At 44.3% G+C, this 12720-nt stretch overlaps 1 protein-coding gene and 1 pseudogene across 3 annotated transcripts in view; one reads left to right on the top strand and one right to left on the bottom strand.

Moving 5' to 3' along the window:
- THNSL2 (threonine synthase like 2) overlaps window positions 1-12720 on the bottom strand; it is a 65913-nt gene that overhangs the window by 37296 nt on the left and 15897 nt on the right. For 2 of the 3 annotated variants that reach the window (XM_063925089.1, XM_063925084.1), the window contains 3 exons: window positions 9412-9642; window positions 8349-8543; window positions 6734-6886 (listed from right to left, as the gene is read on the bottom strand). In XM_063925089.1, coding sequence (XP_063781159.1) covers window positions 6734-6886; window positions 8349-8543; window positions 9412-9634 — 571 coding nt within the window. In that variant the 5' untranslated portion in view covers window positions 9635-9642. The remainder of the gene's footprint in view (window positions 1-6733; window positions 6887-8348; window positions 8544-9411; window positions 9643-12720) is intronic. The other variant, XM_063925096.1, reaches the window with a different exon arrangement.
- Window positions 569-688, top strand: LOC134942476 (5S ribosomal RNA; annotated as a pseudogene).

The raw sequence follows: 12720 nt of genomic DNA, 5'->3' as shown, positions 1-12720 counted from the left end.
AAGAAGACCTATACTATCAGACAGAGACTTGACTGCAATAGCAAATTTGTAGTCTATGTGTTGAAATGTCCATGCAATCTGTTATATGTTGGGAAGACCAGTAGGATGCTGAAAGAACGTTTAAGTCAGCATCGTTCTACTATCAAAAAGAGCATCACACAGGGTGGAATTTCAAGTGACTTTTCAACCTTACCTGTTGCAAGACATTTCATGGAGGCTAAACATTCCATCAATCAACTCAAGTGTTGTATCTTGGATCAGATCCCACCACTACAAAGGGGTGGTGACCGCAATAAAATGCTTTTGCAAAGAGAACACCAATGGATTGACAGATTGCAATCATTGGCCCCGAATGGGCTTAATGAGGAATTCCGTTTAGGATGCTTCCTGTGACTCGGTAGAATTACATACTGAGACAAATGTTCTGGTTTATTTTTCTTAGACACCGCCGTGTGTCATGTTAATTACTTTACACCTGTTTATGCTCACTGATTTGGTCTCTCACTCACTGGGCCAATTGGGCTCTTGTCCATTGCGTAATGGACACATAACTGCACACCGCATTGATTGATACTACCATACCACACTGGATCCCATCCGATCCCGTCTGATCTTGGCAATTAAGCAGTGATGGGCCTAGTAAGTACCGCATTTGGAGACAAGGTGGGAATACTAGGTGTTGTATCATAATTATCGGTGGACGGTTCTTCTTATATTTACATTATCACACAGATTATGAGGCAATTTGGTTGTGACACAGGTGAAGATATTCACACCACTCAATACGGTTAGATATGGATACGACTATTGGATACCATCTTACCACGCTGGAAATCATCCAATCTCGTCCGATCTTGGCAATTAAGCAGCGTTGGGCCCAGTCAGTACCATACTTGGAGAGGGTATGGGAATACTGGGTACGGTACCCTGAGACATGATTGTCCTATACTGACCAATTTGCATTCCCGCTGTATGCAGGGCATTATCTGGTTTCCACACTGCAGTACTCTATACCTGTTGGATTCAATTGATCCTTTTAGCCATGATTAATTCACTCCGTTATGGTGGAGTGTAAAAATTGCATCTATAACCGCCGAGTGACATGTCACCAGTGCCACTGTCTTTTATATTATGCTAAAGTAGTATGCTATAATTAACATTGCTCTGAGCCGTTTATCACCTTTGCTGTGCAGGTTGTGCTGTGAAGTGTAGAAATTGCATTTATAACCCTTGAGCGACATGTCACCACTGCCACCTTCTTTCATATCATGCTAAAGTGGTGGTATGCTATAATCAATTTTCTCTGAGCTGTTTATTACCATTGCTACGCAGGTTGATATTGTTTGGTCCGTTTGCCCTATATATCTATATTCTATTTTGTGTTATTGTATTCCAATTTTTCATTATTGAGCTGTCAGTGTCTCCGTGCCGCTGGCGCACTGTGGGGTTAAACACTCTACAAGTGTACTTGTGCTCAGGATTACAGACAGCAACAATTCCATTTGCATGCCGCTGTATCTACAATACAGATCGTCCCACTCTACACTACTGTTACGCTGCTGGAGCAGGTCACTAAGGAGAGAGCCGGGTTTGTGTACCCTAGCAACGCATCACACGTGCGGGCAGGAGCCAATCAGATAGCAGCTATGACGCGCTGCTTCCGGCCATCCCGTTCGGACATTCTGGCGCCCTCTCCGCTATTTAAGATAGCTCCTGACAGAGTGACAGCTGCCCCTGATGAAGACCACCAAGTGTTGAAACGGCTGTTGGGCGTACTGTAAACAGTGGGGTGTATCCTTGACGTATCCTTGATGTCTTATCAGGAATAAAAAACCCCTTTTTTTCTTCAACTAAAACGTGAGTGCTGGTCTAATTCTTTTTTCAGCCATGGGAAAAGTGAGTGTGTATATCAATCATTAGGACCTTGCACCAATTAATTTTTGACTTTAGACATAGAGTGCTGTCACTTTGCCATATTTTATAAAAATATATATATATCTATATGGATATATACATATATTTATATATATGTATATATACATATATATGTGTATGTATGTATATATATATATATATATATATATACACACATGTACGCACAGTGGTCGAAGTGGGGCGGTATACAGCGGTATGGTATACCGCCACTTCTTCCACTGACTCGGAAATGAGCCAATGAAAGTGCAGCAGGAGGCGAGGGAAGTGTCCATCCTGCTGCACATGGTGTTCCCCGTCCCTGCGCAGCGGACGGCGGCTGTGTAGAGCACTGTAGTAGCTCAAAGCCGCTCACCGCTGCTTGCCGTCCGCGCACACCGCTCACCAGCCTCCCATCGCCCGACACCAGCCGCCTGGTGCCAGCCACTAGCCGCCCGACGCCGCCAGCAGCCCACAGCTCACTGTTGCCAGCAGCAAATGAGGTAATGTTCCCCTGCTGTCACTGTCATCACTCTCCCTGTCGTCACTGTCGTCACTCTCCCTGTCGTCACTCTCTCTCCCCCTGTCGTCACTGTCTCTCTCCCTGTCGTCACTCACTCTCCCTGTCGTCACTCTCCCTGTCGTCACTCTCTCTCTCCCTGCCGTCACTGTCTCTCTCTCCCTGTCGTCTTTGGCTGCCCCTGCTGTCACAATTTCAGCTCATTCAGTGTGTTACAATGTGAATTTCGGCTCATTCAGTGTGCTATAATGTGAATTTCGGCTCGTTCAGTGTGCTACAAGGTGAATTTCGGCTCGTTCAGTGTGCTACAATGTGAATTTCGGCTCATTCAGTGTGCTGCAATGTTAATGTCGGCTCATTCAGTGTGCTACAATGTGAATTTTGGCTCATTCAGTGTGCTACAATGTGAATTTTGGCTCATTCAGTGTGCTACAATGTGAATTTTGGCTCATTCAGTGTGCTACAATGTGAATTTCGGCTCGTTCAGTGTGCTACAAGGTGAATTTCGGCTCATTCAGTGTGCTACAATGTGAATTTCGGCTCATTCAGTGTGCTACAAGGTGAATTTCAGCTCATTCAGTGTGCTATAATGTGAATTTTGTCTCATTACCGTTTGCTATAATGTGAATTTCGACTCATACCAGGTGCTATATTGTTAATTTTGTCTCATTCTGTGTGCTATAATGTGAATTTTGGCTCATACCGTGTGCTATAAAGTGAATTTTGGCTCATTCTGTGTGCTATAATGTGAATTTTGGCTCATACCGTGTGCTATAAAGTGAATTTTGGCTCATTCTGTGTGCTATAATGTGAATTTCGGCTCATTCTGTGTGCTATAATGTGAATTTCGGCTCATTCTTTGTGCTATATTGTGAATTTTGACTCATAACGTGTGCTATAATGTGAATTTCGGCTCATTCTGTGTGCTATAATGTGAATTTCAGCTCATACTGTGTGGTATAATGTGAATTTCCACTCATTCTGTGTGCTATAATGAGAAAGGTGCACTACTACTAGGTAGCATAAGGGGTCCTACTATTGTGGTGCATAATGTGTATGAGGGGTATATGGTGTGGTAAACTACACTGAAGGATACGCTTCCTTTTGAGTGGCCACGTCCCCTTCCCTGGAGGCGCTTGCATAATTGCAACCTTCACTTTTCCATACCCCCACTTCAAAATTTCCGCTTCGACCACTGTACATAGGTAAAATATATATATATATATATATATATATATATATATACACACACACACACACGTATATATTATATATACATGCATGTGCTCCCTATATGAAAGATTCTTTCATATTTACCACCAAATTGTAATTTTCTTTGTAGTAATTAAAGATGTTATGATTTTAATTTTAGATTTTAGGGCCCCACTGTCTTAAGTACCCCGGGCCCCCCGAAGCCTTAATCCAGCTCTGATGTGTAATACAGGCCTGCTTTGGGTAACACAGGCTCACTATGGCCCTCATTCCGAGTTGTTCGCTCGCTAGCTGCTTTTAGCAGCATTGCACACGCTAAGCCGCCGCCTACTGGGAGTGTATTTTAGCATAGCAGAATTGCGAACGAAAGGTTCTCAAAATTGCGAATAGAAATTTCTTAGCAGTTTCTGAGTAGCTCCAGACTTACTCGGCATCTGCGATCAGTTCAGTCAGTTTTGTTCCTGGTTTGACGTCACAAACACACCCAGCGTTCGCCCAGACACTCCCCCGTTTCTCCAGACACTCCTGCGTTTTTCCTAGAAACGCCAGCGTTTTTTCGCACACGCCCAGAAAACGGCCAGTTTCCGCCCAGAAACACCCACTTCCTGTCAATCACACTACGATCACCAGAATGATGAAAAGACCTCGTTATGCCGTGAGTAAAATACCTAACTTTTGTGTAAAATAACTAAGCGAATGCGCTCTGCAAACCTTGCGCATGCGCAGTAAGCGACTAATCGCAATATAGCGAAAATCGGCAACGAGCGAACAACTCGGAATGACCCTCTATGTGTAATACAGGCCCGCTATGTCTAATACAGGCCCGCTATGTATAATACAGGCATGCTTTGTGTAACACAGGCTCACTATGTGTAACACAGGCCCGCTATGTCTAATACAGGCCCACTATGTATAATACAGGCATGCTTTGTGTAACACAGGCTCACTATGTGTAACACAGGCCCGTTATGGGTAATATAGGCCCGCTATGTGTAATATAGACCCGCTATGCGTAACACAGGCCTGTTATGCGTAACACAGACCCGCTATGCGTAACACAGGCCTGCTATGTGTAATACATCACTGCTATGAGCAACACAGGCCCACTATCTGTAATACAGGCCCACTATGTGTAATACAGGCCCACTATCTGTAATACAGGCCCACTATCTGTAATACAGGCTCACTATGTGTAATACAGGCCTGTGATGTGTACTACAGGCCAGCTATGTGTAATACAGGCCCACTATGTGTAATACAGGCCCACTATGTGTAATACAGGCCCACTATGTGTAGTACAGGCCCACTATGTGTAATACAGGCATGTTTTGTGTAACACAGGCTCACTATGTGTAATACAGACCCACTATGTGTAATACAGGCCTGTGATTTGTAACACTGGCCTATTATGTGTAATATAGGCCCGCTATGTGTAATACAGACCCACTATGTGTAATACAGGCCCACTATGTGTAATACAGACCCACTATGTGTAATACAGGCCCACTATGTGTAATACAGACCCACTATGTGTAATACAGGCCTGTGATTTGTAACACTGGCCTATTATGTGTAATATAGGCCCGCTATGTGTAATACAGACCCACTATGTGTAATACAGGCCCACTATGTGTAATACAGGCCCACTATGTGTAGTACAGGCCCACTATGTGTAATACAGGCATGTTTTGTGTAACACAGGCTCACTATGTGTAATACAGACCCACTATGTGTAATACAGGCCTGTGATTTGTAACACAGGCCTATTATGTGTAATATAGGCCCGCTATGTGTAATACAGGCCAGCTATGTGTAACACAGGCTCACTATGTGTAATACAGGCCTGTGATGTGTACTACAGGCCAGCTATGTGTAACACAGGCTCACTATGTGTAATGCAGGCCCGCTATGTGTAATACAGGCATGTTTTGTGTAACACAGGCCTGTGATTTGTAACACTGGCCTATTATGTGTAATATAGGCCCGCTATGTGTAATACAGACCCACTATGTGTAATACAGGCCCACTATGTGTAATACAGGCCCACTATGTGTAGTACAGGCCCACTATGTGTAATACAGGCATGTTTTGTGTAACACAGGCTCACTATGTGTAATACAGACCCACTATGTGTAATACAGGCCTGTGATTTGTAACACTGGCCTATTATGTGTAATATAGGCCCGCTATGTGTAATACAGGCCAGCTATGTGTAACACAGGCTCACTATGTGTAATACAGGCCTGTGATGTGTACTACAGGCCAGCTATGTGTAACACAGGCTCACTATATGTAATACAGACCCACTATGTGTAATACAGGCTCACTATATGTAATACAGACCCACTATGTGTAATACAGGCCTGTGATGTGTACTACAGGCCAGCTATGTGTAACACAGGCTCACTATGTGTAATACAGGCTCACTATGTGTAACACAGGCTCACTATGGGGTCAATTCAATTCGGCAACTTATGAATAGCGCCGGGAATTAGCTCCCGACGCTATTCAATTCAGCTCCAGTTAAGTCGGCGATGTCCCGTTCTCGCCGACTAAACAGGTTGAATTGTCGGGAGAACGGGCATTCTCCGACTTAACTCCCCGGCGCGAGGCTGATTCCCGACAGAATCAGCCTCGCGCCGGCCGCGAGGCAGCACTTTTGTCGGGTTTCTTCTCTCATCCCCCGGGGATGAGAGAAGAATTCCCGACAATTGCGGGTAACTAGCGGCTGAATTGAATAGCGTCGGGAGCTAATTCCCGGCGCTATTCATAAGTTGCCGAATTGAATTGACCCCTATGTGTAATACAGGCCTGTGATTTGTAACACTGGCCTATTATGTGTAATATAGGCCCGCTATGTGTAATACAGGCCTAATATGTAATGCCAATTCATACATGAATTAGAATGAAAAATGTTGGAAGAGAATTACAAAATAATGTTTCTTTATGTCGTCCTCTGGATCAGCACAATTAGAATTTTCTGGAGGCTGAACTTGGTTGATTTCTGCATTTTTTAAACCGTACTAAGTAATTACGACATAAGGAAGCCCACAAGTGCTGTGTAAAGCGCGATTTATAATAAATACAGACCAGAGAATACATGGACATTGTCTTCGATCACTGTCGTCATCTGTCGCTCCTGGATTTCCGTACACCGCCCGCGTGGTAATAAAACGATTATATCAATGTTCGGAATTCCACGTACACTCTCAATAGCGGAACTTCCTGTGTCTCCAGACGTTGCTGAAAGGATAAACAGCAGATACTACGATATCTACAAAGATTTACACACCGGGCCTGAGTCTCAGTCAATATGGTCACAATACTGTCTGTTTCCAGCAATCGGAAATTCCATGCAAACATCTCCCTGTAACGATGTGTGGCTTCTCTTTCGTTAAATAATGAAACCACTGTCACTCATTTCTGGAGAATAGTTTAATCAATTTTCAGACAGTACTGCAGTATTTGCTCAATTCATGAGCTGTAAACCCAAGCAGCAACAAAATTGATGCCCCTATCATCCCTGGCATTAACTAACAAATATTTAGTGTACAGAGAATCCGTATGCTGCTACTGATAAATTCTGCTGTATATTTGGCTTTGACCACAAAGTTGTGAAGTTGCTACATTTATTTCCCTAAGCTTTGATGCCACTAAATTGTGCTGCTTGAGGGATTGCCTTAGTATGTAGTCATTATTACTGATACATGAGCAGTGGTCTCACCAAGTGTTGTCTTTCTCAGCAAAGCTGCCAACTCATGGAAAGATTTGTGTTGCTCAGTTGGGTCACTGCAATCAAACAAGCCAACTATTGTAAGGCACAGGCTCAGCAATGGATTTGATCCAATATGGAAGAAACCTCGGTCAATATATGACGGACGCCGGTCACCAACTATTGGAAGTGAGAGGTGCTAATAGCTCCAGTTAATATTTATCAACAATCAGGTTGATCATTGGATGCGCCCAGGGCTTAAAGTGGTCCTGGAGAGGTGGTGGAACTCATTTACCTGGCCACCTACCCCCCTCCCCCCCCCTTCACATTAAGCAGAGTCAGTGCTAGTGTTTTTGGCACTCCCCACAAACTGTAAATGAGTGCCCTACTTCCCATACTTTATAAAGGGACAATGATCTCACAAAGAAGGAGTGTGGTCACACAATAGTACCCCCAATTCAAATGACACCACACAGTTGCACAATTTTATTCACATTACACCGCATGTGGTGCCCCCGATTCATATTACATATAGTAATGACCCTTGTTATGGTTCCGTCACTCAGTAGTGCCCTTTATTCACATTGCGCTACACAATGGTACCCTTTATATATGTTATGCCACACATATATGTATGAGTATCAGGAGGGGTGGGCTGTGGATGGAGGAGGACCATGGAGCCACCTAGTCCTGAGGAAGGGGGAGGTGGCTGCAGCTCATCAGTAACACTAGCGCTGTCTGCATCATCCACTGACGTAGGTGATGGGTCGGGCTTTTCTGTTGGAATTACTGTGCAAGGCAATGGAGGAGGTGGAACTAGTTTCCCCTGCCATTAAAGGTGGTGGAACTCAGTTCCACCTCCTACCCCCTCACTTTAACCCCTGGTTGCGCCCAACATCCAAATTGCTACATATATTTTTATCAATAGTATGGGAAAAGTCACCTAACAACACTACTACAAGTAAAGAGGAGGGAGATCTATCGACGACATACCAACCAGGATGTTCACATGTCTGTTGTTCATCTTTAAAAAGTAGGCTAAGAACTGTCCCACACAGGACATGGAGAGATCTTTGAATGCATGAGTGGCTCCATGCCACATCTCCAGAACATTTAGACCACTTTCCAACCTGGCCACCGGAACAACATCTTCATGTCTGAAGCGAAGGAAGGCTTTGTCAATCAGGTCTGTGAAAGAGCAGATACATTTGCTGCATTAAAATACTTATATATACAGTTATTTTATCAATATAATTTTCCAAATAGCAGCCTGGATAACTTAGTTATTTAGCCATATTAAAATGTAAAGCACATTTAATCCTATGGCATAGGAGCTCTTTGTGCTTCTGGGCCCCATAGCTGTTGTATTGAGAGCTAAATTTATGACTATATAGTTTTTGTATTTTATTAGCAATTTTTTTTTTTATTGGTGGGACAAAGGGCCTGATTCAGAGTTGCACGTAATGCCGATATACATGGAGCGGAGTTAATTTTTTGTTACTGCAAGGGCACGAAAATCACAAAAAAAACCCTGCAGTGCATGCATTACACAAAGTGTACATACAGAGGCGCTGTTACAATTGAGACGCACGGTATCAAAAATCTTATGGTAAAGTGCTGGGCGTTCCTGAGTGGTGACTACTTAGATGCGCGGAGAAGATCTGTCTTATAGGCATGTCGTTGACGTGTCTGCATATGCAGATGCTCAATCGTTCACATTGGAGGCCATACTCAAGTTTTGATGGGGCCACCGATGCTCAGAGTGGGCTTCTCAGCCCTTGCACATTCATACACACAGATGTACACCATGGAAGGACTTTTTAGTGGCCTTTGCATAAAGTTGCAGACGAGCAAATGCCAAAAGATGCGGCCGCAGCCATGTATGTAGCCACCTCTGAATTTGGCCCAAAGTTTAGATCCGAAGAAAAGAATAAAAGTCTGACCCCATCAGATTGTTTGAACAGCATTGCATCATTCTGCATACTTGGTCTGACTGAAATCTGGGAAAGCCGCAGCATATGTCCTGTAAGCCAACTTGCCCACATATTTTACATACCGTTGAGATCATTCCTGGGAATAGCCTCGGGAGAAATAAACAGAGAACAGACTTCCTTTACCAAGTCCCTGTAGGAGTGTGAACTCCATAGTTGCAGGGTATCTCTGTCCAACTTTGGAACGTGTTCCGGCATAAACATTCCTCCGTCTGGAGCATAGCCGGCAAACAGCACTCCTTCAAAATCTACACCAGACAACCCTCCTCGTGTGCTTGTGTACTTCATGCCTTCACCTGCAGGGGAGGAACACTCGGAATTTGAGTTGAAGTAAGAATGCATGAGAACTGGGAAACAATTGTCACATGGAATTCTGATGCTCTGCTTTTTTAGTATGGGAGCCGCTGCATTGGTATGTCATCATAATGAAATTTAAGAGTAAGATTTTTTTTATCATTAACATTAGGGGCGCCAAACCTGGCCATGTGTAGCTGCCCAACCCTAAGATGCATGCAAAGAGTGCCCTGGTATTAACAAAAGGGCATGGCATTCCCCAATGTGCTTGGCCATAAAATCCCCATGTTCCAAGGCCTGTTAGATCTCCTGGTGGCCCTATGTTACATTGGAGGGTTTAAGCTAGACACGGCTCTATAAACTACAACCTTTCATAAGTTCTAATTGCATTCTTTTTTTTTCAGAGGAAAATACCCCACCTGTGGCCATGCCCCAGTACCTGGGCCTGCCCCATGTCTCCGTGGCTCTGGGAGAAACCACCTTTCTCCTGTTTGCTATAGTTGACCACTTGCCCTAGTCTTGGTCCTTGAGATGAACAGTTAATTAGACAAAGTTATAAATTGACCTTGAATATAATTATTCACATTAATTAGGTCACCTCTAAAGGGACATATTTCCAAATTAAAGAAACCTAGCTTTTCTAACCTCTTTATTTATTAGTCTTCCCACTTAGTTAATTTATAAGGTCTTCCATCTCTGAACCCTCCCAGGTTCTCCTGTAACCTTCTTACCTCGGGGTGCACAATGCCGTTTCCCATATTCATCATGTGATCTAATTAGTGACTTATACAATTATGTTTGCATCATGTAATGTTCGCATCATGAGATGTAGTCAAAAGGCCAATAAATGACAGTGTTGACACTACAATATAGACAGTTATAATGTTGACGTTGTCGAATTGTCAACAGGAAATGTGTTGATGTTGTCAGAATGTCGTCAGGGAAATGTTGACCTTGTCAGGATGTTGACACTATGGTAAGGCTGCAGGAGGAGGTTAGGGTTAGGCACTAGAAGGAGTGGTAGGTATTAGGGTTAGAGATGAGGAAGAAATACTTACCCAAACACCAGAGGATCAGAGGTCTGGTCCGGATGTGACGGTCACATGACTACCGGGACATGGAAGATGTCGCTGGAGCTGCTGCAGCAACCAGGAGCAGGTAAGTCACCGCAGGACCACCAGGGCAGGGATGATATGTTGGCATTCTAAAATGTCACCATTTCATCACTCTCTGCATGCTGCTGTCAGTATGGTCAATATGTCAATATTATGACTGTAGACATATCATACCCAACCCTCTAACCAGGCGTATCAAATCTTGAAGAGATATAAAGTGGAAATGACAGAAGCTCATTGGTTGCTATTGGCAACCTCTCCAGTTTTTCTCTCTCCGAGGTCGGATGTAATGGAGTCTGAGTTTGCTCGACATGCGGGATGCAGGCCGAACTGGGACGTTTTTTTAAAGGGGCAATCATCATTACAAGGCTTGTAAATGATTGCCCCCTTAAAAAAAGTCAAAGTTCGGCCTGCATCTCGCACGTCCGGCAAGCTTGGACTCCATTACATCCGGGCACAAATAACTTTTTTATTTTTATCTGTGAGTTTAAAGATGTCGTCATGGGGTGAACGGACATGGGGGCTAATTCAGAACTGACCGCTAGGGTGCGTTTTTTGCATCCCTGCAATCAGGTAGTCGCCGCCTACAGGGGGAGGGGGAAATCACTGTGCAGGGGTGCGATCTCTGCACAGCCCAGGACTTACTCTTCCAGTGCGATGATCGGGGCCGGAGCTGACGTTGGGAACCCTCCCTTCTATCGCCCTGGTCCCTCCTGCGTTTCTCTGGACACTCCTTAAAAACGGTCAGTTGCCACCCACAAATGGCCTCTTCCTGTCAGTCACCTTGCGAACGCCCATGCGAACGCTTTTCTCGCACATCCCGTCACTGCCCGCCAATCCACGTCACTGTGGACCGACGTGCATGCGCAATTCAGACCTGATCGCCCGCTGTACGGAAACGCAGCCTAGCGATCAGGTATGAATTACCACTAGGTCAGTAAACAATGACGGCGTCAGTATATTTTCAGAAAATCTAATAAAAACATTGAAAATCCTGCAATCTGCGAGGAGCCAGAATTTTCGGGAATACAATTTTTCCATTGACTTCTCCTTTATCACTGCCAGATTATAAGGCTTTACTAGCACATCACCCTTTGCCCATTCCTCCATAATGACCTACCCTTGGCTTTCACTTGGGTGACAAATGCAATAAAGCGGTTTATGATTTTATTCCTACTACCTCTCCGTATGCACAAAACGATTTTATACCCTTTAATCAAACACACTCATTTAACTCCGTGGGGGAGATTTATCAAAGCTTGGAGAGAGATAAGGTAATAACCAATCAACTTCTGCCATTTTACAGGCTGTGTTTGAAAAATTACAGACTCTGATTGGTTGCTGCTTTATCTTTCTCCACTTTATCACTCTCCAAAATTGAATACATCTCCCCCACTAGTAAGTTAAACTACCGATTTCTGGAAGCAAATAACAGTCTGTGTGGGGGAATACTGGGCCCCTATGACAGGAGTTTGTGTAGATTAATATAGCTGTAATACTCATCATAATCAGGTATAGTGACTTGCACAGAGGCTCTATGTACTAAACCTTGGAGAGAGATAAAGTAGAGAGAGAGAGAGGAACTACCAACTAACCAGCTCCTATCTGTCATTTTACAACTACAGCCATGGCCATTAGGAGTAGTTTATCTCTCTCTCCAAGGCTTAGTACATTGGGGGTCATTCCGAGTTGTTCGGTCGCTAGCCGTTTTTAGCAGCCGTGCAAACACTAAGCCGCCGCCCTCTGGGAGTGTATCTTAGCTTAGCAGAAGTGCGAGCAAAAGGATCGCAGACCGACTAAAAAAAAAAAAAGTGTCGTTTCTGAGTAGCTCCAGACCGGATTTGACGTCACAAACACGCCCTGCGTTCGGCCAGCCACGCCTGCGATTTCCGGGCACGCCTGCGTTTTTCCAGGCACGCCTGCGTTTTTCCGGGCACGCCTGCGTTTTTTCGATCACTCCCTGAA

Source organism: Pseudophryne corroboree, chromosome 1 (assembly GCF_028390025.1).
Source record: "Pseudophryne corroboree isolate aPseCor3 chromosome 1, aPseCor3.hap2, whole genome shotgun sequence".
NCBI classification, from domain to species: Eukaryota; Metazoa; Chordata; class Amphibia; order Anura; family Myobatrachidae; genus Pseudophryne; species Pseudophryne corroboree.
The sequence above is the reverse complement of the archived record's forward strand: the minus strand, read 5'-3'. Positions and strand labels throughout refer to the sequence as shown.